The sequence below is a fragment of the Zootoca vivipara genome, chromosome 7 (assembly GCF_965207765.1).
Source record: "Zootoca vivipara chromosome 7, rZooViv2.hap1.1, whole genome shotgun sequence".
Taxonomy (NCBI): Eukaryota; Metazoa; Chordata; class Lepidosauria; order Squamata; family Lacertidae; genus Zootoca; species Zootoca vivipara.
In genome coordinates this window covers 64,857,338-64,885,074 of record NC_142590.1, presented here as the reverse complement: position 1 = coordinate 64,885,074, position 27,737 = coordinate 64,857,338, and the positions used below count along the sequence as shown (strand labels likewise).

The 27,737-nt window shown below is 41.6% G+C and overlaps 1 protein-coding gene across 7 annotated transcripts in view; it reads left to right on the top strand.

Moving 5' to 3' along the window:
• The window catches only part of PPFIA4 (PPFI scaffold protein A4), a 112,300-nt gene that overhangs the window by 9,365 nt on the left and 75,198 nt on the right, over positions 1-27,737 (top strand). For all 7 annotated transcript variants that reach the window (XM_060277202.2, XM_088674490.1, XM_060277209.2 and 4 more), the window contains exon 2: positions 22,919-23,794. In XM_060277202.2, the coding sequence (XP_060133185.1) occupies positions 23,558-23,794 (237 nt within the window). In that variant the 5' untranslated portion in view covers positions 22,919-23,557. The remainder of the gene's footprint in view (positions 1-22,918; positions 23,795-27,737) is intronic.

The window sequence follows — 27,737 nt, the reverse complement described above, 5'->3', positions numbered from 1 at the left end:
TCTACTTTGCACTGCCCAAGCTGTTCAACTCTAGGGATTTTTCAGGCAGTTACTTAAATAAATTACAGCAAAATATTTCATACACTCATTAGGATTATGTCTAAATTTTCAGGTAAAGTGGGGAACCATGCTTTCTTTCTTATGCCATTCATTAATATAAAAAGCAATACTGTATCTTTAGAATATATTTCTCTGTAATTGTCCACATAAGATCTGCAGCTAAAGTAGTCACTTGCTTATAAAGAGGTGTTTTGTAATGGTTTATTATTAGTATCTGGAATTAGCAGTGAGAGCTTTTTCAGCCATGATTTCCACCCAGTACTCCTCAATTAAAAAATAAAACGCACGAAAGTGACAATGAGTAGATTCTTTGGCATCGAGACTGACTGGGAGACTAAGTTGTTCTTAAAACCAAGTATTCCGATTTAGCTGGCTGGAATATGAGGGGATAGGGTGTTGTTCAAACTGCTGAAGAGTAAATGTTGGCTACATCCCTACTTAGCATGCATCTGCAACCATGGACGAAGGAATGTTTAAATTCTGAAGTGTCTCAGACTTCAGTTAGTGTCAAAAGCATCAGCGCTGAAAACTGACAAGCATAAAATCTGTTAGCCAGTAGAGATTGTCTAGAAGGCTAGATCATTTGGACATTGTTCAGCAACCCCAAAGTAGCTTTGGTAGGTAGAGCAAGCATGCATGACGAGGGAGCAAGACTGATGGTAGTAGAGTGCAGTTTCTTTTCTTAACAAGTATCTGACTCTCTTTGGAATTTTGAAGAATTCATAGTTAATTACTGCCACCAGAAATTTAACCTGCTATTTTATTTGAGGGCATGGTTGTAAATGCTTAGCAACTCATTTTAGTTTCTCTACTTATTTTACTTATTGTCGGAGGTCTTTCCCCCCAAACCTTGACTTTTATTTCTGTATTGCTGAACTGATCAACAGAGAGCTCCAGTTGTGTGGAGCCCATGCAGTATGGAGTGGGATTGCACCTGCTATCTCTGACCACTAGGGATGCCTGATAGCCACACATTGAAGATAATGTTGGAATAAGGCCTTTGTTTTAAAGAAACAGGGTATCTGCACCAAAGCTGGTGCACAATGGCAGGACTCTCAGTCCTGTTGAAGTCAGAAACTTCATAAACGGTCTTCCATGGATTATGAAGTTAGAAATATTATGTCTGAACCAGCCCTTAGTACCGTATGTGTCTTGTTGAGGCATTAAAAGCATGTTAATACATTGTTTGTTCTGTTAAAACTTTAAGTGAGCTATAACACCCTATTGTTACCGGTCCTCAAGGAAAATTTGTGTGAACAAATATGCTTTGACAGAGAATGCTAATCTGTGTTATTAACACAGTGTACTTTCCTAATACAGACAGTCCCCCACTGCTGCTGCTTCCCAGCAGCTCTTTTCAGAATTCTCATTTGCAACCTGTATGGCACCATAGAGAATTCTCCACAGTATTTCTGGCGTGGAGCATCACTGTGCTCCTTTGTATTTGCTTTTTACTCATTAAACATATTTTAATCGGGGTGGACTTCCACAAATACTGTGGAGCAAGAATTGACTACAGTTTTCCCACCTAGGCTTAGAAGCCACATTATCTTGGATGAACAACATATGTGTCTCTTCTTCCTCTGCTGGTGAGGAAATGTGCATGCCTGAATCCACCATAGTGGCCCTGGAGACCTGCAGATATTACAGGATTTTTTCCTGCAATAATCTGGGCACAGTTCCATGTGAACAGACCACTGTTGTACATCATCTGTTCCCTCAGTGTGGGTAACAGAAGATCACAATCTGGTCTGTGAATACTGCATCCAGATAATTTTGAATCCAAATTCATCGCCTGCCACAAGAATTCAAACTAAAAATACTGTTAGCAGTGCTATTAAATAATTAAGAGTAATCATGCTGCATTCATACAATGAAATGGTTTCATAGCCCCACATCATAGCCTGGTGGCACCTGGTGTAGCTCTGTTTCTAAAGCTAAGTAAATTGAAGCCAAGCTAGTCCTTGGTTGGAGACAAACTTGGAACCCCATATACTCTGCTCTGAACTCATGTTGGACACACGCTAATTGCATATGAATAAAAATAAATGTGAAGTACTTGAAGAACTTTCTGTGGAGTCAGCAGCACCTTGCAGCATCTGACTCTCCATACTACTTCCTGTGTGCATGATTACTTGCAAGCAGCTTAAGCATAGATCTTATACTTCTCTGTAATGCACACCATTTTAGCAGAACACTGCAGCTATGTGTTCTGAAATTCAATATAGGACTTCAATTTTTCTGAAGTAATACTTATTTCTGTGATCTGTAAATGATTTAGAAATGCATAAGGACATTTTTTTTTGCCACTCTGAACTTGCTTAATGCACTCAGACTTCTAGGGATAGTTTCCCCCTTTTTTATCTTAAATAAGTCTATTTGCTCATTTTATAAAGAAGATACTGGTTGGGCCAGTTACTGGAAAATATATGCCTTGAATTCTGGGGAAATATACTTGTTGCCCTCCAGTGGTTAGTTGAATATTAACACATGTTTGGACATGGGCATGCATACCTGTAACCTTCTAAAACTAATATGTTAACCCTGAAGCAAGCATCTTTGCCTTTTTTCAGCTCACTTGCATTTAGCACGGTGTGGCTGCGTTATATGAAGGATTGTGAACTAAATAAAGTTTAATACAAGTCCAGTCATTCCATTTAGTACTCTCTTGGCACAGCAACCTTTCAGGACATTGCTGAAGATGGCTTATATATAAGCTGATGAATGCATGTTACTCATTAACTACTCCAAAAATTGCATGATGTTGAGAGTGTGAAGTGGAAATTGGCTAATTGGCAGGATCAGCACTTCTGCTGATTTCTGGAAATCTAATAGTTAAACTACATCAGCAGAATCTGACTGGAAACAGAACTGCTACCTGGTGTGTAATTGGAGCTTTTTGAATATAAAAGTGCATGCTACAGTGCTGGGAGTTGACCTTCTATTTTCATTTGTTACAGGAAAACAATCTGTAAGCATGTAGCCAACACTAATATCTTGGAGCATCTCTCTTTCCATGAGTTCTAGAAAAGATAAGCATTATCGTTCCTGTGCAGAGTATTAAGTTTAGAAGCCCTATTGTCGCTTCCATCTTGCTGTTTTATGGTAATGGTATATATACTTCAACCTATGATACTGTAGTCATCAAGCTTTTGAGTTATCCTTTGGCAAACATTACAATGGGGAATCCTGAGAATGTCACCGTACTGCTATTTCTCATTGTCCCAGATCCCAAAGTTGATCAGCATGTAAAGCTTATTTGTCTCTCTCAGTGCTTTTAGCCTTCCCAGCCTCTTCCAAACAATGGAAGGTAACCATTCAAGATTATGTTGGCTAGGCCAGAGTTCAGCTATGTTAGATTAGTTTTCCTTCTTTAAGCATCTCAGTGTAAGCTTTGCTTTTTGGGTGGAAGTCTAAAGATGTGGGAATATTTTACCCAATTAAACTATTTCCAGGGGTGGGCAGCAGTGATCCTTATGAGTAGTTTTCACACCTGTGATGAGAACAAAAGTCAGAGGATATTCAACCTCTAGATGCTGTTCCTGAGATGGCAGAATCTGAGAACAGCCTCTGACTTACAGTTAAGCACACCTGTGTGAGAAATGCTCTCACAAATGGATCTAAAATAACACAGGACTTAAAAGACTTAAGATGAGAAAAACTCTGTAAGATAATGTCATTAATGAGCCCTGCAGACATAATATAATGGGGCCTTATAAGCCAAGTAATTTACTTCTTCAAATATTAACAGTAAGGACTGAAACTGCCTTGGTCGCACTGGTCGATGATCTCCGGCGGGCTAGGGACAAAGATGAGAGCTGTTTCCTAGTTCTGCTGGATCTCTCAGCGGCTTTTGACACCATCGACCATAACATCCTTCTGGACCGTCTAGAGGGGTTGGGAGCTGGGGGCACTGTCATACAGTGGTTCCGCTCCTTCCTCCTGGGCCGTGTTCAGAAAGTGGTGGTGGGGGATGAGTGTTCAGACCCCTGGGCTCTCACTTGTGGGGTGCCTCAGGGTTCTGTCCTCTCCCCCATGCTTTTTAACATCTACATGCAGCTGCTGGGAGAGATCATCAGGAGGTTTGGGCTGGGTGTTCATCAATATGCGGATGATACCCAGCTCTACCTCTTTCAAATCAGAACCAGTGAAGGCGGTGAAGATCCTATGTGAGTGCCTGGAGGCGGTTGGAGGATGGATGGCAGCTAACAGATTGAGACTGAATCCTGACAAGACAGAAGTACTGTTTGTGGGGGACAGGAGGCGGGTCCTGAATGGGCCTGGTCCTGAATGGGCCAGGTGTGGAGGACTCCCTGGTCCTGAATGGGGTAACTGTGCCCCTGAAGGACCAGGTGTGCAGCCTGGGAGTCATTTTGAACTCACAGCTGTCCATGGAGGCGCAGGTCAATTCTGTGTCCAGGGCAGCTGTCTATCAGCTCCATTTGGTACGCAGGCTGAGACCCTACCTGCCCGCGGACTGCCTCGCTAGAGTGGTGCATGCTCTCGTTATCTCTCGCTTGGACTACTGCAATGCGCTCTATGTGGGGCTACCTTTGAAGGTGACCCGGAAACTACAACTAACCCAGAATGTGGCAGCTAGACTGGTGACTGGGAGCGGCCGCCGAGACCACATAACACTGGTCCTAAAAGACCTACATTGGCTCCCAGTACGTTTCTGAGCACAATTCAAAGTGTTGGTGCTGACCTTTAAAGCCCTAAACGGCCTCGGTCCAGTATACCTGAAGGAGCGTCTCCACCCCCATCGTTCTGCCTGGACACTGAGGTCCAGCGCCGAGGGCCTTCTGGCGGTTCCCTCGCTACGAGAAGCCAAGTTACAGGGAACCAGGCAGAAGGCCTTCTCGGTAGTGGCACCTACCCTGTGGAACACCCTCCCACCAGAGGTCAAAGAGAACAACAATTACCAGACCTTTAGAAGGCATCTCAAGGCAGCCCTGTTTAGGGAAGCTTTTAATGTTTGATGGATTTCTGTATTTTAATATTTTGTTGAAAGCCGCCCAGAGTGGCTGGGGGAACCCGGCCAGATGGGCGGGGTATAAATAATAAATTATTATTATTATTATTATTATTATTATTATTATTATTATTATTATTATTTATAAATAGCCAAACCATGTCTAGATCTGCTTCTGCTCATGTTTGAGAAAAATTGTTCCTTGAAAGAAAGCAGTTTTGTTACAGCAGAAATAAATATTATTGAGATGAGATGACTATAGAAAAATGGGACAAAAAAAGGCCAGGACACATAAGAGATACATAAGATCCTATGTCTCTTTTGACTTTAATGTATCTGCTGCACTTAAGTAATGTTAAAAATATTAACTCCATTTAGGAATGTAGCAGCTAAATTAGTTTGCATTGCTAGGAAGCAAACAGCAAAATCTGTTATGTAGGTCTCTGAAGAGAATTAAGATAAAAATCAAATAAATAGGTGGTTCTTTTCATAGTCATAGAATTCGTTTTCCATAAAGGGAAGAAATCCTTATGCTGCTACAGTTGTTGCTATTAATAACCTATCCATGTGATTGGATTTATTTATTAAATTTATATCCTGCCCTTCCTCCCATAGGATCCCAGTGCAGTTGCATGATGCTCAGGAGTGTAAATCCTGATTTTGAAGTGGACCTTTGATTGCCTAATGCATTAAGAATAAATGCTCAAAGCCTCATTTGGCTTTGTTCCACTTTTATGCTTAAGAGCATATTGTGCTACCAAGAACAAAATAAATTGAACAGAGTACTAAGGGAGCCAAACATCTGCTAAACCTTAAGGGCCAGAGGTAGGAGAATCTTATGACTCATTCATTCCTCCTTTAGCAGACAAGAATGTGGCAGGTTGTCGGTCTGTGTTAAAGACAACTCAGAAAAACTCAGACTACAGAGACTTAGGTCCCAAGGAGTTAATGTTCTATAGATTATTCCTGCATTTCCAAACTAGTTTTGGGTTCTGTAGTGGCAGCTCCTGCCTTATCCATGCAAATCTTTCTCTCCATAGTGGCTTTTTGTCAGATCTTGGAAAAAACTCTCTATGCCAGTGAGATCAATTACCATGACCTCTAGGAAAGTAGGAATATTATAATCTAATAGATAACAAAATAAAAAAATCCTTCCAGTAGCACCTTTGTTGTTGTTGCTTAGTCGTTTAGTCGTGTCCGACTCTTCGTGACCCCATGGACCATAGCACGCCAGGCACTCCTGTCTTCCACTGCCTCCCGCAGTTTGGTCAAATTCATGTTCATAGCTTCGAGAACACTGTCCCACCATCTCATCCTCTGTTGTCCCCTTCTCCTTGTGCCCTCCATCTTTCCCAGCATCAGGGTCTTTTCCAGGGAGTCTTCTCTTCTCATGAGGTGGCCAAAGTATTGGAGCCTCAGCTTCAGGATCTGTCCTTCCAGTGAGCACTCAGGGCTGATTTCCTTCAGGATGGATAGGTTTGATCTTCTTGCAGTCCATGGGACTCTCAAGAGTCTCCTCCAGCACCATAATTCAAAAGCATCAATTCTTCGGCGATCAGCCTTCTTTATGGACCTTAGAGACCAACAAACCTTAGAGACCTTAGAGTCTCTAAGACCTTAGAGACCAACAAACAGTGAGGGTTGTCTTAAGTGTGTATTGAACCTCTTGGGTAGATAAGTGCTTATAATACGTTATAGATAGATAAATGTAGAATGAGCCTTCTGGTGCAGGAATTCTTTAGATGTCAAGCACATGTCTCCTGCTGACTGTAATACACAAAAATATATTCATATGGTGTGGTTTCCTCATGTGAATCTTCTAGTACCTAGTACTGTCCTTTCCCTGGTTGAAAGTTACAATATTGACAGACGAGGCTTGTGTGTTTTGTCCCCCGCCCCCCAAAGTAATAATTTTCTATTTATGTTTCCCAAACTTAATTCTTTGTTGATTAAATCAAAATTTCACATGTGTAAATTAAAATAGTCACTATGCTGAAGTGTATTCATAACTTACAGGCAGCCAAGTTTAACAGAATACTGAAAGTAATACCATTGGTTTGATATTGTAGTTTAAGCCTTGCTGTTTGTCTTTTGAAAAAACAAAATATATGTTCAGCACTGATGTGGATTGTAGTACTCATTTCCACAGGGTTTTAGAAGTCAAGACTTTGTGACTCTGTATTGGTTCCAGGAAATTTCATTATGTATGGTGGACTGAGGCACATATGAATTCCCAAAGCGCATTGTAGCCTCTGGGCAATTTGGTATAAGAGGAGCACCATTCAATCTTTCTCTGTGTTCATAATATTGTGATAACCATACACATCTTGTTCAGCTGCAGTGTTAATGTCTAAAAGCTTCAGTTTTGCAGCCCTTGAGCAAAATTCTGCATTGATGTCATGCCTCTGCAGTCCTTCTCTTCTAGACATTTGTAGTGCTGCTACCTGGATTATAATAAATTCAAGTTTATGTAACACTGCATGATTAACTTGTTTCATAGATTTGATATAAGCTCCTGAAATTTATATTTATTTTTTAAAATGCGGAATCACATGAACACTGGCAAGGGATGAGAAATCATGTTTCATTATACCTCCAATGCCTCTTAGGTTTTTTTAACCTTTTATTACAAGCACAGTGGTACCTCCAGTTATGAACTTAATTTGTTTTGGAGGTCTGTTCTTAACCTGAGGCACGCTTTCAATAATGGGGACTCCCACTGCCAACATGCGACTTCTGCTCGCATCCCGGGGCAAAATTTGCTACCAGAAGACCTACTTCTGGGTTAGCGGAGCTCGTTACCCAAAGTGTTCGTAAGAAGGATGGTATGTAACCCGAGGTTCCACTGTGTGGGAAATGTTTCATCCTCCAGATATTGCTGAACTATAACTGTCACCATCCCTGGCCGTTTGCCATGATTGCTGAGGCTGATGGGAGTTGTAGTGCAGCAACATCTGGAGGGTCAAAGGTTCTTCACACTTGTTTCATTAAGATGATTTGGGGTTCTTTGCAAACATGAGGAAACAGAAACCCAGAATTTAAAGAAATAGATTTATCCTTGTACAGTATTGCAGAACCAGTGCTGCTAATGCTGCTGTTCTTCTACAACTGTACACTAGATTGGCCATTTGTTTTTATCTGGTTGTTGAACGTTTGGAAAGTACTGTAAACGGTGCTGCATAAGGGACTTTGACACATGTCAATTATTGTGATGCCAGATGATTGGCATGTGGAGTTTCCCACCTATCTGTTGAAGGTGGCCTGCAAAGGTGGGGAAGAGATAAGCATCTGGTCTGCCAGGTCAAAAAAAGATCCCCACCTTTGCACAGTGTCCTAAGACAGCAGCTTCCATCAGGCTTTTCATTCTTCCCTATGATGGGTCAGGAAAAGTAATTTGGACTTCATCCCAACTTTCTTCTGTTTGTTTGGCCTAGAGCACCTGTATGTACGCTATTACACCTAGCAATATGCTTGTTTACAAAGCTATTGTACTACCAACCTTACTACGTATATGCTTGTGAAACATGGACCACTTATAAATGCCATCTCCAACTCCTCGAAAGATTCCATCAATGGTGTCGCCGAAAATTTTTACACATCACTCGGGAAGACAGGCGAACTAATATCGGTGTAGTGGAAGAAGCAAAGATCACCAGCATTGAAGCAATGATTCTTCAACATCAACTTTGTTGGACTTGTCATGTTGCGCGGATGCCTGATGATTGTCTTCCAAAGCAACTACTCTATTCCAAACTTAAAAATGGAAAGTGTAATGCTGGTGGTCAACAAAAGAGGTTTAAAGACTGTCTCAAGGCAAATCTTAAAAAATGTAGTATAAACACTGACAACTGGGAAACACTGGCCTGCGAGCGCTCCAGTTGGAGAACAGCCTTTACCAAAGGTGTCATGGGCTTTGAAGAAACTTGATCTCAGGACACAAGGGAGAAACATGCTAAGAGGAAGGCACGCTTGGCAAATCCACACCGTGATCAACTCCCGCCTGGAAACCAATGTCCCCTCTGTGGAAGGACGTGTGGATCCAGAATTGGCCTCCACAGTCACTTACGGACCCATTGTTAAAATCGTGTTTATGGAAGACAATCTTACTTGGCTACGAGTGATCGCCAAAGAGAGAAGCATCTAGCAAGTGGAAGAAATGTTTAGATTCATGTTCAAATACAATGCAATATACAAGTTAAATAAATAGAGAAAACTTGCCTGATGTATGGGTCATGAAAATCAGATGGAATATGCAGACATGTATCATGGGCCCTCTTTAACAATCAGAAGAAGGGAGGTGTTGATATTGTCACACAATGATTATACCTTGGCCAAGTCTCCAATACCCCAGAGGATAATTGATAAATAATAAATGCTTCCTGACTGAAATATTTTACTCTTTTAACTTTCTGGCAATTTGTTATGATTCCTGGATCAAGAATATCTAAAGAAAAAAAATCCTTGTGTACGGTCTGATTTGAAAAATCTAGATGATGAAACTGATGACAGCAGCCCGACCGTTGTCTCTGAAAACCCTGAAAAGTGAACCTTGAACTCGTGACTGATACTTTAGAATAATATAGGGCAGACATGGCAGCAGACTGGGCAAATACTGTAAAAGCTCTTCAGCAATAAATTAAAGAATTAGCCGTATGGGTTAAGGATACCTCCCAAACTGCCACAGAGGTTAGGGATCTTTGAAGCATAAAAGGGCATTAGAAACCTTGTAGAGGAACAGCTAGGTATAAACAGAGAAATGGGGGATTTGAAGGAATGCTGCTGCAGACAACCTTAGGCTGAGTTTGATGATGAAAATAATGCTATAAATTGATTACTGAGCTGCTTGCATGGCCGAATGGTCTGTTTCCTGAAATGGAGCTGACAGAAAGTGATATTGACAGAGCTCACCAGCCCCTTTACCCTAAGCCCAGGGCGGCAGACAGATCCGGAGACGACATTATACAATTTCAGAGATGCTGTAAAAGACTTGTTTTATTACATATCCTGCAAAAACGGACAATACTTTCAGCCTCCCAGCTACACACGACCAACTGTAGTTGAGTACTTTTGGTTGACAGAGAATAAAGGGGGGTGGCAGAGAGAAAAGGTGACCCTACCTACTTTGAGTTTAAGCCCCACCCACTGCCTATATGCAACCCCCAACAGATTATCCCCCAGGGAATGCAGATCTCAACATAAAAAAGGTTGCCTACCCATGAGCTAGGGGAGCCAATGTTCTGGATTTTGAAATGATTCAAGTAATAAATTTGCAATATTTAGAGTTCCTGCATTCTTTTTAATCACACAAATGGGATTTGTGCAGGTATGTATGTGCCTGTGCAAAACTTTTTCCAGAACTCTAGATAGGGAGCTGTCACTCCTGCTTAGGATGACAGTTTCAGCTCTTTGTGCATTCCTTGTGGCTGGTGCCCACTTCCATGTGCATCACAACAGGCTGACAGAGGGCAGGGTGTTTGACCCACACAGCTCTGTCTTCCCAACATCTCCCTACCACTCCCCCATCCTCCAGCACCCACAGCCTGCAGCAGTAGTCTCACTCTGCCTAATGATAGACCCTGACCGATGGTCCATTCTGTTCATGTTGCCTTAATGGCTCAAGCTGGGTTCCTTACGTTGCGCCCGGCAGGGAGAATGACAGTCAATAATGACACCGAAGGTTGAATTCAGAGAAAAAGTTTATTTCTCTATAGAGAAGGCACTTGGTGATGCTTCACGACAAGAGCAAAGAAAGACAGTTTGCATAGATTCTTATACGCTTCTTGGGCTCCTTCCCCCTCCTCAGGAATCCACTCTGTAAGTGTGCACACGTAAGAGGGTCATAGGTTACAAATACACATACAGGAAGATCCGTGTCCTGTCCTTATCATACACACATGCTGACAATGTAAAACTCAGCAACCCTGTACCCTGTACCATCAGCCTTCAGCAAGGCTGGCTTGTGCGTCAGACTGGTAGCATCAGACAAGGCCAGCCATTCGGCCTTGATAGCTAGCAGGGCATCCTGTCTCGCTGTTCCTTATGCTTACATTACACTTTGGCACAGAGAGAGAGGCAAAGAGAAAAGCAAGCATCCCCCGGAATATGGGGCTGAGCCACACAATCAGAATTATACAATGCAGACAATGCAAACTATATGATCAGATTTAGCTCAATAATACAATTAGCAAATCTCTTCCTACATTCACATCCGTAAAGCACTATTGTCCTTGGTTGTGTGTGCCAAGTCAAGCACTGGCTTTGACAGTGTTCTTTATACACTTTTCTCATAGGTACATTCCTTCTTGTGTTTTAGCCCCCTTGGGCAAAGACCCAAGAAGAAAATACATTGCTTACCTTAAATTGGCTTCCTTTGCTTAGCCACAAGTCTAGTCCCACAATCCATCCTCATTTCCTGCTTTAAGTGTGTCTTGCTCTTAGAAGGTACTCCTGTTTTTTGGCAGTTGTGATGAAAATCAAGATGCTGAGAGTCAAAATGCTTTTTCTGAGAGGGTGGGTGGGCAGGAGCACCATCTCCATAGTTAAAGTGCTAGAAGGTTCCATGAATGGCTCTGCACATGTTCTGATCCTGTATGTGTGGCAGCACTAATGACCTTTAACCCCAGTTAAAGGTAGGCAACTTGTTTTTCTTCCTCCAGGGTCTCTGGGTATTCAGACCTGTGGTGAGACAGATGTTCATCCCATTTTCCTATTTCCCAACTTCTTTGGTGGTCAAAATTAAGCTCTATAATTGAGGACGTCCCAGCTGAGTAAGCCAGCAGGGAAGCTGTTAACTTGAATATGACTTAATTAGTGTTGGTTTAAGAGACCCCAAGTGGGATTTCTTTTAAATGCATGTCCAGGAGGACTAAAGCTCAGTCAGAGCCAGTCAGAACTCGCTTTGGAGGCAATTTCATAATTGCCTGCCAGTGTCTGAGCTTAGCCATGAAATACTAATTGGTTCTCTGACATTGCATCTAAACGGCCTTGCTATTGTGCTGACTACTTTTCTTGTCTGAAATAAGTGGATAGTGAAAGTAACCATTAACAAGCCTTTAAAACTGGTGGGAAAGCAGAAGCTTGTCTGATTAATTCCTGGAGCTTTGAATCTTGAATGATTGGACTGAGCACACACCTTCTAGTGGAAATAAAAAAGTAAAATCTAGGAAAACGTGTGAACAGAATCTATGTAATGTTCATCCAGGAAGCTCAAAAAATTGTGCATACATGTAAATGATGCCAGCTTGGTTCCTTTTATGAGAGTATTTATTCTTAAATTCAATTTTGTGGCAAGAAAAAACACTGCTATGGGCAGGTGACTTTGAAACTGGTTTTGAAAGTGATGGGTAGAGATGAAGATAAATGCTTAAGGGACTTTTCACTGGAAGCTACTGAAGGACAACAAAATGCATATACAGTGGTACCTCTACTTACGAATGGAGCTCTGTCCGCCATCTTGGATGCGGTTTAGATAGGATTTTTTCTACTTACGAATTTTTAGATAGGGTTGCTTCGACTTACGATTTTTTTCTCCCAATGCATTTCTATGGGATTCGACTTACAATTTTTTTGACTTAAAAATGTGCGTTCGGAACGCATTGAATTCGTAAGTAGAGGTACCACTGTAGTATTGCTGGGCATGTACTGAACATGACCTCTGAATGCTAGTTCCTGGGAATCACAAGTGGGTAGAGTGCTGGTGTGCTTAGGCTCTTCTTTGGGGCCTCCCATAGGCATCTGGTGGCCATGGTGAGAACAGGACATCATTGCAGAAGCCACAGTTTAGCCAGAGTATTCTCCCCTCCTTTAAAGATTGAACCTCTTTAATTGAAGAGGGACATTTTTGTAAAGCAAAGCTTGTGATTGTGACAGAACTGCTACCCTTAAGCAGCATTAGAGCTTTGCTCTCCTATAGCATTTTAGCCATGCCACTTTAGCCTTGCCTGGTTAGTGTTCACATCAGGACAGAGGGGAGATGATGATCAGACAGATGGAATTCCCCAACCGAGAGGTCAGAGATACCGTACAGCAATTCTTGACAATTTGCCTGTACACACAAATGCTTAAAGTGTTTATGAGGACAACAGCGCACTTGCAAGCTCCATCCTCAGTGTCCCCATGTGCTTGATCTTCCTTGTGTTCCATGCCTTAAAGATCTTGGGACCCAGGATACTTGAATGAGTGTTTTTCTCCCTTTTGGCCTACAGAATTGTCACAATCCACTGAGGAGGTCCTCCTGGTTGTGTGGCTGCCTATGGAAGCATGGTTTGTAGCCACTAGAAAAAAGGCTTTTTCTGTGACAGTACCTGTACTATGGAACCACCTTCTCTCTGAGTTTAGGTTAGCACCTGCATTAATGTTGTTTGGGCACCTTTTAAAAACACATTTCTGCTTGCAGATCTTCACTAGTGCTTTATTTCTGTATGTTATAATTTTAATTCTGCCTTAGTTTTTCAACTGCATTTTCTTCCTGTATTTTAATGTACTGGTATGTATTTTAATACTGTTGCACACACCACCTTGGAACTTGACATGGGAGGTGGTATAGAACTGTAATGGGAGCAAATGGATTGATTTTCATGAATTTCCTTAATTCCTGTGTTTTGCTTTGGTTGCAATATTAGGTTTTTGGATTTTTAGTTTACAATCATATTGTGCTAGTGGAGAGAGAAGCAGTATGGACTGGCAAGCACTATTAAATCATCCAGTGGAAGGAGTTGTCTCTAAGGCAGCTGGGGATATCTCAACTTCGTTCATTGCTTGCCTACATTTTAAAGCAGATTATGAGGGGTTGTATAGGGATTTTCACACATTCCACCTTTTCCAAACCCTTCCCCAGTTATATGTGCATATTCCCATTTGTAGCCACAGGAAAATGTAGCTGGGGTGGATCTGCTGTTTTGCCAAAGAGTTGTTTTTAAAATCTACAACGATGGGGTGCCTGCTACAATGAAAAAATCCTGTATATAGGCATGCAGATTGTCTTCTGGAGTGCCCGTGTAATCCCTTCCTGAAGGTCTCCATCTCTAAAATTTCAATGTGCCCGCTTATTTTTGCCTCTTGATGTTTTGTCACATGCTAACTGCTAGTATCCAGCTGGCAGGGCTTTCCCTTCTAGTCTGAGAAGCCTGCTGGCACACTTAGATAGACATTTATGTTAATTGACAGCACAGAGACATATTTCTCTGTCTTTCAATGCAGCTGGGACATGTCCCTTCTTTACTTGTTTTAGTTCTGGGGAAGGCCTGTAGAGACAGATTCTGTATCTTTTGCTTTCTGTCACACCTTTACTATACCTGAAGGTTACATGTGAACCATTTCTGGTGCAATTTCATGTCAGTCTCGGTGGTTGATAAAACAGGCCATGTTTGGCCTTTTCAGCCTAACTGAAAATCAGTGTCCTGGTCTGTCAATTGGCATGTCATGGTTGGTGGGTTAAGTTAGAAATAAAAGATGAAATTCAGTGCTGTGCTATGACAAATGTTCTGTCTGTCTGTGAAAGTATTGTGGAAGACAATCCCTCTCTCCCCAATGTGCTGTTCTCAGGGTTCTCCTTTGCCCCCCTGCCAATTTTGAGAGGGGTGTAGGAGGAGGAGAATAAGGTGAGAAGAGTAAGGTAAAATCCCATTGCACAAGCAGAAGTTCTTGTGCAGAATTCCACCCAATACATATAGCCTGCCTTAGAACAGGAATTTGAGTAAGATATTATCTGCATGTTTTTATAGTGATGCTTTTTGAATTTGGAGCTCTTTGAGACTTCCGCCTGACCGCCGAGCTGAGTGGACGGGAGATTCCCGGCACTGGGAACCTCCGGCGCGCTGAAGTTCCATGGAAAATAGGTTCATATTTTGAAACAAAATTAAAAAATTCCTTCCAATAGCACCTTAGAGACCAAGTTTGTCATTGGTATGAGCTTTTGTGTGCATGCACACTTCTTCAGTGTGTGCATGCACACGAAAGCTCATACCAATGACAAACTTAGTTCGTCTCTAAGGTGCTACTGGAAGGAATTTTTTAATTTCATATTTTGAGGCTGAGTAGCTGCTAAATTGTTGCAGTCATTGCAGACCAATGTGTTCTATTGATACAGAAAGAGGCAGCTGGTGGCAAATGCTCTTATTGATGCTGGCTTTTTTCATTTTCCAAATAGAATGGGTGGCCAGACCCCTCCTTCTCAAGAACAGTTTTCTTGTCTATGTTCCAGAGGGTGAAATCACTCCCCACTGTGACTTGGGTGCTAAGGCAGGGGGTGTGATATGTTAAAGCTTGCAAATGATGAAGAGCAAGGGATAATTATTTGTCTCATCAAAGCTTTAGTGTGTTAAAGCATAGACTTCAGTAGTGCTGCTCAGTGCTGGTGACTCTGAATAAATTAGCACTTGTTGTCATGATCTCAGTAATGCAGAGGAGGAATTGTGTGTTGAGAAAGCAGTGACTGCTTTAGCTGCAGAGCTGCTCCATTTCCACAGTGATACTGATAATTACTCACTGATATATTGGCACTTGCACGACACTGGGAGCTCCTTCTGCATTGATGTCTGAAAGGTGAATGGTAAATAAGTGCTGGCACCACTTCTCATTTCTGAAATAAGGAAGGCTTTCCCCCATTTAAAGCTGTGTATTTGCTTTGTAGTCTCTGAGCTGCATTTTGTGGCTTCCTATCCAGAATCCATGGTAGAATGTTGAGTTTTGATTAGAACATTGATCTTTCCTTTGGCTGGAGTAGCCAGAAAAGCAACACCTCGGACTCTGCAGCATCTTACCATTTATCAGTGGTCCTTGGTAGTTCTGACATTATTTAATCAATAATTCTTTGAAACTGTGTAGTCTTCAGCTTGGAAGCTTGCCTGTAAAGGACTTTTTATATTTAGATCCCCACTCATTACCAAGTGGTACTTCCACTTTTCATTGGTTCACCCCAATACAGAATACTTTCTCAGGCTTGCAAGTCAAAAGAGACAAAATGTTTAGTTTGACTACTGAAGTATTGTTTAGATCAGAGACACACAATGTAAATATTTACAGTATTGTAACCCTATAGGAGCCATATTGCTGGTGGTGGATTTATAGGTACAGTATGTGCAGAATTAGGGCTCCCTATAGCTGATGGCCACCCAAAGTTATTTGTATACTGTACATTGTTAACTGGGACTGTTAACATTTGAAACATAAACCTATGAACCATGAATTGCCATTGTTGAATTCTGCTATTTCAGTTTATTCCATTGCCTCCACTCTTTATTTCTACTACTTCCTGATTAAAGTGCATTGCAGGAGGATGGCCTAGATGCCCCTGGGGTACTTGGTGGAGGCTTGTGAATTAGGACAGGGGTTACCAACCCAATTCCTGCATTGGCCTTAATTGGTGTCCCAGAATGGGGCACCAGGCGCTGAGCTTTCTTTTTCTTCTTTCTAAATTTAAGTTTCTAGTCCTTCTAGAAAGAAATTATGAAGTATAATGTGCTGTTTTTGTTAAATGAGCCAGACTGGCGGCTCCTGCCTGTTTTTAGCCAGTGAGTGAAGTCAGAGTTGGGACTGGTAAGTGCTTTGTTTACCTGTTGTTGGAATATTGCCAGAAAATGCTGTATCTTAATGACTACCTTAAATTAGACCAGCGTTTCTCAACCGCTGTTCCGCGGCACACTAGTGTGCCGCGAGACGCTGCCTGGTGTGCCGCGACGTGCGGCGACGAGAAGGGCGATTTGCATTGTCACGTGCCTGGCGGCCGCCAATACACAACACTGACTCGCTGGAAAGCAATATTTCTCCTCCTTTTTCCCAAAGTTCAGTGCAAACGAGCCTGGTGGCCGTCAATACACAGCACTGACCCGCCGGACGGCTTGTGAAGCCTTATTACAGGAGATTGCAACCAACACAGCAATTGGCAAGTGTTTCTTACAGTCATAATTATAGTCAATATAGGGCGGCACAGAGTTAATTTTTTTAACTTTTTTAATGGTGGTGTGCCTCGTGATTTTTTTCACGGAACAAGTGTGCCGTGGCCCAAAAAAGGTTGAGAAACACTGAATTAGACAACAGTATATGCTTTGCTGTCTGGTGAAACTGTTTCTCCTATTCCTATTTCTATAGCTTGGGAAGTAAGCGGTGGTTCTTTTTATCATTGGAGAGATTTTTTACTTGACTGCAATTCAAATCCCCAATCTTTTGCACTTGCAGTGGAGGATGGGGCAGAGGGCTCATTTCACCCAGCCCTAAACACAGCTGGCATGAGTTTCCTTGCCTTCCACCCTGGCTGGCATGAGCAGCAGGACTGTGGATGTGGTGGTGGCTGCACCACACTGCCATGTCCATCAGCCATCTGGCAGCGGCTAGGATTGGTCTTTTTTTAGTCCCTTTTTATCATTTGCAGAAAACTGATCCTAAAAAACAACTTGTGTATCACATTTTACTCTAGTCAGTTGTTTTAAATGCATATATAAATGTTTAACACCAGTGGTATATACAGTGCTGCATTTTTGGAATTGCTTGGCTATGGAACAACCGTTATGATTATTCTCTTTGTTTTCTTTAGGAAATAGTATTTCTACAAGATTGCTTGAAGCATATGGCTTTCTGAAAAAGCAACTGAAAGATATAGTTTCCTTTTTCTGATGCTCTCTCTGTGTCAATGAATTATGTTTTTATTGAGCATATGAATGTGAGGTTTGCTGAAGAATTCAAAGTGGGCTGGATGTAAAATAAGTTTGTTCTGGGTATAAGCTTTCATGTGCATGCACACTTCTTCAGATACACGTGTATCTGAGGAAGTGTACATGCACACGAATGCTTATACCCAGAGCAAACTTAGTTGGTCTCTAAGGTGCTACTGGACAATTTATTTATTTATTTTGACTGCGTCAGAGCAACACAGCTACCTACCTGAATCTGGATGTAAAATAGTTTCAGCTCTTCTTTGCTTCCTTCTTTGGTGCAGTACAACTGAGCCCCCTAGCTCTTTCCATTGCTGCTTATGTCATCCTGAGCTGTTACTCATACTTTCAGGAAAAGTGACAGCTCAACTGAGAAGAACCCTCCAGTGTAGAATTATCTTCACATGTGAGCACACACTTTTCCATGGGGTCCAGGTAAAAGTTGGATCCAGTAACCTGTTTCCTTGTGACTCCTCTATATCAGAGAGATGGGACATAATATGCTAGCTGATTACTTCTTGATTTACACATTTAAAAAACTAAGCTGGCCTTTCTCCCATATAGAAAATTATGGGACAGGATTATTCGCCAGAGAAGGATCTTCTTCCACTAACTCTCATTTCATTATCTTATACAGAAGAAATTATTTTTAGAGTCTCTCCTATTTTGCAGGTTAGGGGGGAGAGAATATTCACATTGAAGGTTCTGAAGGTGCTAGCTCTTTACACAGTATCTCCCTCCCTGTGGAACACCCTCTAATTGGACGTCAAGGAGATAAAGAACTACAGTATCTGACTTTTAGAAGACATCTGAAGGCAGCCCTGTATAGGGAAGTTTTTAATGTTTGACATTTTATTATGTTTTTATATGTATTGGAAGCCACCTAGAGTGGTTGGGATAACCCAGCCAGATGGGCAGGGTATAAATAAAGTATTTCTATTATTAATAATAATAATTTCTATTATTATTATTATTATTTCTAGTATTTCTATTATTATTATTATTATTATTATTTGCACAAAACCACTAAAATCAATGAATGTGTGAATGGCTTTAAAAAAGTACATGGTAGGTGTTGGGCCTTGATGCTGTTTGGGACCCTAGCAATGGGATAAGGAGGCTTAACTATTTGCCTCCTGTTGTGATTGCAATCTGTTTGGGGACCCTGCATCTACTATTCACAACAATAGTAGCTTTTCTTTCAAAGAAAATACCCCTACCCCCTGGCCCATGGCAAATCTGGGTTAAGACAGGGGTAAAGTATTAAAGTCCTGCTTTCCCCCAGTCACAGCTAGATTTCACCATTATTATTTTTCCAGGCATTTCTCGTTTCTGCTGTGGGGAGTGCGGAAAGTCTAAAGGAATCAAAAGTTGGACCAATTACAGTATGTGCATCTATAATTTTAGTCTACGGGTGAGGGCAGTAGAGATGCAGAATGTTAAGCGGTCTGGTGAAAACAAGTAAACAAAAAGGGGCAAAAGAGAAGAAAAATTGCCCGCTTTACTTTCTAACCAGGTATTCTGGAGTTAGAGTGAGGTCTGCTCTGTCCTAAACATCCAAGAATGCAAGCTAGCTCTAGTTTCTATTCCAGGACATGATGAGAAGTCTTGAGGTTTGCATTCTTGGTCTGCTGCTGTCATACTTATTTATTCAGAATGTGTGATGCAAAGATAACAAAATGAAATCAGTTTCTATATGTCAGCCTCTTTGTGGTTACAAATTGTACAGCTCATAGCTGGAATGCATTTCATGTACAGTGGAACCTCGGTTTATGAACACCTCGGTTTATGAATTTTCGGTTTATGAACGCTGCGGACCCATCTGGAACGGATTAATTCACTTTCCATTACTTTTAATGGGAAAGTTAGCTTCAGTTTATGAACGCTTCAGTTTATGAACAGACTTCCGGAACCAATTACACCCATGTTTCAGTTTATGAACGCTTCAGTTTAAGTACTTCACGGACCCGTCTGGAATGGATTAATCCACTTTCCATTACTTTCAATGGGAAAGTTCGCTTCAGTTTATGAACGGTTACTCCGCGGACCGTCTGGAACGGATTAATCCACTTTCCATTACTTTCAATGGGAAAGTTCGCTTCAGTTTATGAATGCTTCAGTTTATGAACAGACTTCCGGAACCAATTGTGTTCATAAACCGAGGTACCACTGTATATGGCTTGAATCTGAACCATTGTATCCAAGGAAGAGTTACCGTAAAACTGAAAATATTCTTGACCAATACTTGTAACCGCATTCTTTTTTGTCACAAATATTGTGCACTGTCTTAATAAGTGGAACACCCCATCTTCATTGTGTCATATTTCAAACATTTGAATTGTTAAGGTGCCTTGATAATTATTTGATTGAAAGGCAAGGTAACAAATACTGTATTTAAAGCATCCTTCTTGGTGGAACGGCATATACATGGAAGTTACAAGAATATAAGGGGTAGTACCCTGACTTGGGAACATCCTCTTCCAAGAGGTATGCCTGGCAGCAGTTTTACTGGCATTTTGGTGCCTGGATAAAACTCACCTGTTCACCCAGGTATTCATTAGTGGCCTGGTGATGACTGCATATTATTTTGGGGTTTTTTGTGTGCTTATTGTAGGTATGTGTGGCTTTCTGTGAACCAGGGAAAGTTATCAAAGTTGCCATTGCGTCCATGTTGGCTACCCCAGCTTCAGTGGTTAAGGCATGGCTCACTCATTCAAGAATTAAACATGGTCAAGGTTTAAGAGGCAGGCAGCAATGTTCATGAAAATGTTCCTGTTATAACTAATGATCAGGAAAGCATACTCTGTGAAATTAAGGGTTGTATCCTTCACAATAATGGTGCTTGTAGAATAACCTGCTCACATAATGGAATTTCCCCTTGATCTCCCCACCCCCACTCCCACCCCACACATACCCTCCCAAACCTGCTCTGGTGGTACTGGAACAGATCCGGGTGCCCTCTTGCCATTGTTTGCCAGGCAGTGGAAACTTATATTCCAGAAGACTTTTGTTTTGTCAGGTGCTAGTTTATTTGCTGAGCCTGTCTCTGCTTTCCTTTATACTCTTATGTGTATTGTGTGTGTTTGTTAGCTTATTGCTTTAAGGATAGTAAATCATCCTGAGTAAAGATTTTGCATTATAATAGTGAGATACTAATCTGTTTGTAAATAAATATTGCTTTCTTTCCTAGTCAATACTTTCTCTCCATCAGCAGAAAAGTCTATCATTAAAGCATACTGACTTCAGTCTCTGGAAGGAATGCACAAACATGCTGTCAGTGATGGTGCTATCTCCAACATTCTGCTATGTCAAATATGAAGACCACAAGAACTTGAGCTGATCAGGATCTTCATGCAGCTCTAGCATTCAGTAGCATCCTCTTCAGTAAAGCTTGGCATTGGAATCTGTATTTACATATTAATAAATTTCAGACTGTTTTTTCCTGAGAATGCATATTGTCTTCTGCTGGTGGCATCCAGTACCCTCTTTCCGGGTAAAGTGGTGCTGAAAAACCTCTTCCCAGAAATGCTTGACATTTATCTTCTTGTAACAGAAGCAGTTTCAGCTTGAATGACTCTAACAATGTGATAAATTTCCCCCTTGAGTGTATTTTTCATCAAATTTATGGATAGATTCGCCTTGCAACTCCTTCCTTTTTGTGTGGATAATCATTCCTGAGAAGATAACTGATTTCTGAGCTTGTTACTGATTTTATTTTGATGCTAAAACAATTCATTGCACTGGTGTAACAGTGCCTGAAGTTGCTAGCCCAGGAATTACTAAATCATAGAATTGGAAAGGACAAAAGTCTACTTAGTCCACAGGCATGTGTGTGTCTACGTATGTGGGTATATGAGCACCTACACACAGCAGAAGCACCACATACCTGAGTCTGTGATTGGGGGAGATGGTTGAGTTGTGTTATCTGCACTGGCTACTGATGTGTTTCTGTGCTGGTTATTCTCTTTAAAGCCCCATACAGTTTAGAAAGAGGATATCTAAAAGTCTCTTAACATAAATCTACCCACTCTCTTGTAATCTGGAGAGTCCCTATTGCTAATACAGTGGTACCTCGGGTTACAGACGCTTCAGGTTACAGACTCTGCTAACCCAGAAATAGTATCTCAGGTTAAGAACTTTGCTTCAGGATGAGAACAGAAATTGTGCATTGGTGGCGCAGCAGCAGCAGGAGGCCCCATTAGCTAAAATGGTACCTCAGGTTAAGAACAGATTCAGGTTAAGAACGGACCTCCAGAACAAATTAAGTTCTTAACCTGAGGTACCACTGTAGTTATGGCTTACCTAGCAGGAATGTGAAATAATGCTTTCCCTTCCTTTGTAGAGCTGGCTGATAGAGTTTCTATTAAGCCACAAATATGGCATGGAATGGCGGGGTATAAATACAAAATTGTTGTTGTTGTTGTTGTTGTTGTTACTGTTACTACTACTATTTATTTATTTTCTCTGTCCTCCCTGTTTTTGCATATTTCTGGTTCTTTCTCCTTTTTTAAAAAAAGCTTTACATTTTCTTTTGTTTAAATCAGTTTTACGTCCATTCATTAGCTAGTCCTTGTACCTGCGGTGTATTATATATCAAAGCATGATCATCTGATCATCTGCATCTCATTGATTCTTACAAGAACATTTTAATTGATATAGTGTATCTCGACTTTATTATTTTTACTCCTCTACTTTTTTTCTTTTCTGTTTATTTGAATTAAGCTTTGTGGCAGGTCCTTGTATTTTTATTCAGCTTGTATCATACCTACTTACTATAAGTGCTCAATAAATAATAAACATTACTGCTTTTTTATTGTACCTGTTATCTGGACATGCAGAAAGGCCAATAACTAAGATAGAAAATAGAAATAATGTAAACAATATTCTTTGGAAATGTGGTGGAATGATGCTAGTGAACGTGATACTTAATTCCAAGACACATCCTTATAAAAATGGGCTGAGGAAACATGATAAAACAATCGAAATGAGGGGAAGTGGTTCATAGCATCTAGAATCTATACATAGAAATATCATGTCTAAATTAAGGGTGGTAACAAGAAACAGATGGTAAACAAGTTAATTGAAACCTGTAGTGCAGCTTGCTGTAAAAACACCCTCTTTTGGATTATCTCATGGAAATAAAAAAGGCAATATACTAATCTTAAGTTCTTGAGAGGAAAAAAATTGCAAAGCAATAGATGGACACTTTCCTAATGCATAAAATGTTCTTTTTTCACAGATTCTAGATCAAGAGCAAAGTACGACAGCTATTTCGCAAAGGCGTAACCTTGCTGGGAGAGTGACCAGTCTGCTCTGATGCCACTCAAGACTTCACAAGCCATTGGCTGACCTGTCTAAGCTGACTTCCTGCTAACGATATCAAGGAAAATGAAATATTTCATGGGCTTCCTAATACTTCTGAATCTTTCAAGGCAGCAAATGTGTGTGTGTATGTGTGTTGAAAGGGGACATCCTATTTTCTGAATGACAGAGAGCTCTGCCATGGCTGGTGACCATCACTGGAGGGGTCTCAGGAATATATGCCAGAGTTATCTGGAACAACCCTCACAGGATTACCCTTCAGTCCTGGGGTCTTGCTGGTCTTAATTACTTTATGTATTTGATGTTAAAAATGCTCTGGTGACCTTTTCAGATGTTGATAGATGTAATGTAAACTTCAGCTGTTTGCAAAGAGAAATGGAGGGTTTACGGACCTTACCATGCAGCCTGCATTTGACAGATGCCACAACCTGCAGTTGGCTACAGTAACCATGTGACCTTAGCTTACTGTTTATAGAGCCTTAAGAGGCATCCTGAGGAGGAATTCCCTGCCAGTCTCTTTTCTTACTGTAACGCGGGGCATTTGCCAAGTGTTGCCATGATGTGTGAGGTAATGCCCACCATCAGCGAGAGTGACCCCTTGGGGTCACAGCCGGGCTCTGATTCTGATGCCAACTTTGAACAGCTGATGGTGAATATGCTTGATGAGAGAGACAAGCTGCTAGAGACTCTTCGGGAAACACGTGAGACTCTGTCTGTGACTCAGGGCCGGCTACAGGAGACCGTGCATGAGAGAGACCAGCTGCAGAGGCAACTGAACTCTGCTTTACCTCAGGTAAGATAAATGCACCGATTTTGTAGAAACTAAAAGATGGTAACAGCAGGAAAAGTCATGGGCAAAGATACTGGCATGCCAGGACAGAGGGCATGACTTTCTTAGTCTAATTTGAGAGGATATGGCTAAAGTTGGACATGAATGTAATGCATAATGCATTGGTTTCTCATCACTGTAGGTGCTTGCTGGAGATGGCGTTTTGAAACCTATTCTAATTTCCTTCTAAATTGACTGCATTGCTGCTTATAGCGGGTATTACATAATACTGCATTTCCTGCTTTAGCAAGGTGTTAATACTTTCTTGCTCCCAATATTTCAATAGCATCGACAACAGTGTCTTTCTGTACTGACTGGCACAACTCTACAGTGGTTTTGCTCTGACTAGGAGATAGTGCTGGAAGACCACCAGTTGGCTTCACTGAAATTCACCCTGTTGGATGTAATAAGAGTCTAATCTTGCCTTCTAAGAAATTTAACATCCATATGAAATTTAACATCCATATGAAACTTGTGGGTAAGAACATAAGGGAATCTGAGGTGACATATATCATCAGTGATGCCTAACTCTTTTTATCCTTGTCCTTGGATCCAGGTGTGTGGATTCTCTGAGAAAAAGCTTAAATGTAATTAAGATAAAGTGGAGTTGATAGCCAGTCAGCCTAGGAGCACTTGGGTTGCCTCTTCTGGAGGGGCTTGCAGTTCCCTGTGAATGAGTAGGTTTACCATTTGGGAGTGCTCAATTCAGCTACTTTTCCAGCTGATTGTTTGCTGGAGAAAAACTAGACATTGTTATACATGCTGTAGTAACTTTATATATACAGTCATAACTTCATATGTCTATTTATCATGATTGCAGGCAGTTCCAAGCAGGATTTGTGGGGCTCAGGAATTACAGGCCTTGGTCACAAATGGCCATAACTGCACCCATGTCTGTGATTGCGATGGAGCTTAATGCCCAGGAAGGCTGTTCTGAAAGCTTGTGTAAGGAACATAAAATCTGGTTCTTGGGGAATTGGCCAGCTGCCACATGTAAAATACTACATTTAGCAACTGAATGTTGGTCTTTATTGTCTTGTAGCTATTTATTTAAAACTGGAGACTGCCTCATTGCCCCAGGCTAAATTCCAAGGAAAAGAACTGTTCAGTCATAATTGTTTGCAGTTTTATTTCCAGAGTTGTTCTAATTAATTTCTAACACCTTAACTAGTAGTGTGCCAATAACAGAATTCCTCTGATATTTGTAGTCCTTTTAATTCTGGTTCTCATTTTTTCCTAAGCCAGCCTGTATAGCTCAGTTGTTTAGAGCGTTGTGCTGATAATGCCAAGGTTGCAGGTTCAGTTCCTGTTTGGGACAGCTGCATAGTCCTGCATTGCAGGGGGTTGGACTAAATGATCCTTGTGATTCCATCCAACTCTACAATTCTGTGATTCCCTCCTGACTCAACTTTCATGGAATTTGATGCAGCAGTGTGCTACCTGTTGGATGGTTCATGATGTGTATGTACATGTAGTGAAGGTTATTCTGTAACTAATTAAATGAGGTAAAGGTAACTTGCATCTTATGCTTATACTTGATTACAGCTTTATGCTGAACATCAGAAAATAATTAAATAAAATTTGTGCATGGGGGGCGGGGAGGAGGAGGCAGAGTGAGGAAAAAACGGCCAGCAGTTTGTCAGTCTTTGAGAGAGTGGTTGAGAGAGTAATTGGAGTGTGGAGAGAGTGCAGGAGATAGCAGAGAGTTTCGGAGGTGGTTGGAGAGAAAGTGGAGGAGGCCAGAGAGACTTGTGGAGGAGTTTGAAAAGACATTGGGGGAAGTTGGAGTGTGGAGGAGGTACTTTGAAAGAATTGCAGACTGCAGAACAGCCCCCAAACACAAGGTATCATTGTCTTCAGCTGCTGAGAAACCAAAGGAGCAGAGGGTGGCTCCCATGCTGGAAGAGAAAGTGGTTGTGCTGGACTTTTGAAGGATGGCATGCCTGTGTGTGCTGCGGCATGCAAATATGGACAGAACAAGTCCAGCCCCTGTGCCATCAAGGTGCATGAGGAGATTTGTGGGGAGATTTGTGGCAGCAAGCATACCACTAACTGAAAAGACCAGCCAGGTGTGGGACAAGGCCTTGGTGACGATGGAGAAGGCATTGAATTTGTGGCTGGAAGACATGAACTGTAAATGTGTTCCTGTGGAGGGCAGCATCTTGCTCCAAAAGGCTCTCAGTCTCTATGACCGCTTCAAACCTTCCACTACAGTTGTGGAAAGCCAGCCCAGTTTGGCGTAACAGCTTTAAGATCCACTTCAACCTCATGAATGTCCATATGACTGGGGAAACTGCATCTGCAGACAAGAGGCTGCAAAAACATACCACGTGCAACTAAAGATGCTGATGTATGACAAGGTATATCTTCATTGCAAGTCTTCAGTGCAGACAAGATGGGGCTGTTCTGGAAGAAAATGCCTGAGGTGACTTACATTGCCAAAGCTGAAAAACAAGTCCCTGGCTTGCAAAAGATCCAGTGACTCTGCTGCTCTCTGGCAAAGTGGCTGGATGTCTAATAAAGCCAGGCTTGCTGTACAGGTCTCCTTCCTGTGGTTTGGCAATCCAACAAAAAGGCTTGGATGACTTTTTCATCATTTCTGGACTGGAAGGAACGGAGAGAGCCTCAAGGAGAAACACCTGGAGTTTAAAGTGATGCTGCTTGTGGATACTGCTTCTGGGTAGCCCAAGGCACTCTGCTTTGCACATAGTGCCCAATATGACTTCCTTCATCGAGCCTCTGGATCATGGTGTGATTCACCGCTTCAAGGTTGCTTACATGAAGCTCACCTTCTCTTGGATGATCAATGTGATGGATACTTCAATATTGCCCATTGCGTCACCTACATCAAACAGACAGTGAATGCAATCAGGACTGAAACAGTGAATGCATGCTGACAGAACATGCATGTGCATGATTTTGAGGGATTTCCAAGCATTGCCACTGAGCTTGAGGACATTGTGCAGATGGCCAGGCAAGTGGGTGGTGATGGCTTTGTTGACCATATTTAGGGGAAAAGCTAATTTGGGGCCAACAGGTTGACTGTTGAAGAGCTTGAGGAACTGGTCAGATCAAGTTCAGAATGTGAGGATGAGGACGGTGAGCATGAGACAGCAAGCTGGAGCCTGCATAACTTTTGTAAACTCTTTCAAGTAACAAAGCACACAAATGATCTGATTCCAGAGTTTGATGCCTCCATGGAATGCAGCCTCAAGATCATCTGTGACATTACAGGCACTATGAGACCATAAAAGGAAATGCTTGACAAACCCAAGAAACAATAGTGGCAGTTGCCAATCACCATGTTTCTGATGAGGAAACCACCAGTAGCAGCATTAGATGAGCCCACGCAACCCACCCGTGGTTCCAAACCACAGCCAAGCACTTTTTCTCTTCCACACAAAATCCCCCAAAGCATCTATCAGGAAAAAAGAGGAGGCGGGAGACTAAGAGCTGCATTTGTTCCTCACTGGTAAGTGCAGCAATGTTTTTTGAGGTTTCAAGAGGTTGCTCTGGCTTTATACAATTTTGCTTATACACTCAATGACCAGGAGCATAACCCTTGTGTAAGATGCGAGTTACCTGTATTACTACCTTTTATGTGAGGGAGAGCCAAATGTGAAGTTCTAAGCTAGCACATAACACTGTAGGATATGAAAAATTTACCATCTTTTTGCAGTATGTTTATAAACAGATTGTCAAAAGCAGTGCTACAAACTCTTCCCAGCATTGACTTTGTGTGTGCCCTTTGCACAAGTACCTAAACTCACGAAAGTTTTAATAAACTTTTTTGACACAATAATTGTATTCAGTGCAAATTCATAATCAGCATTTTTTTTCTACATGTACCCTAACATTAATACTGTGATGCTATAGAGTGCTTATTCTCATGAAAATTCACCCCTGA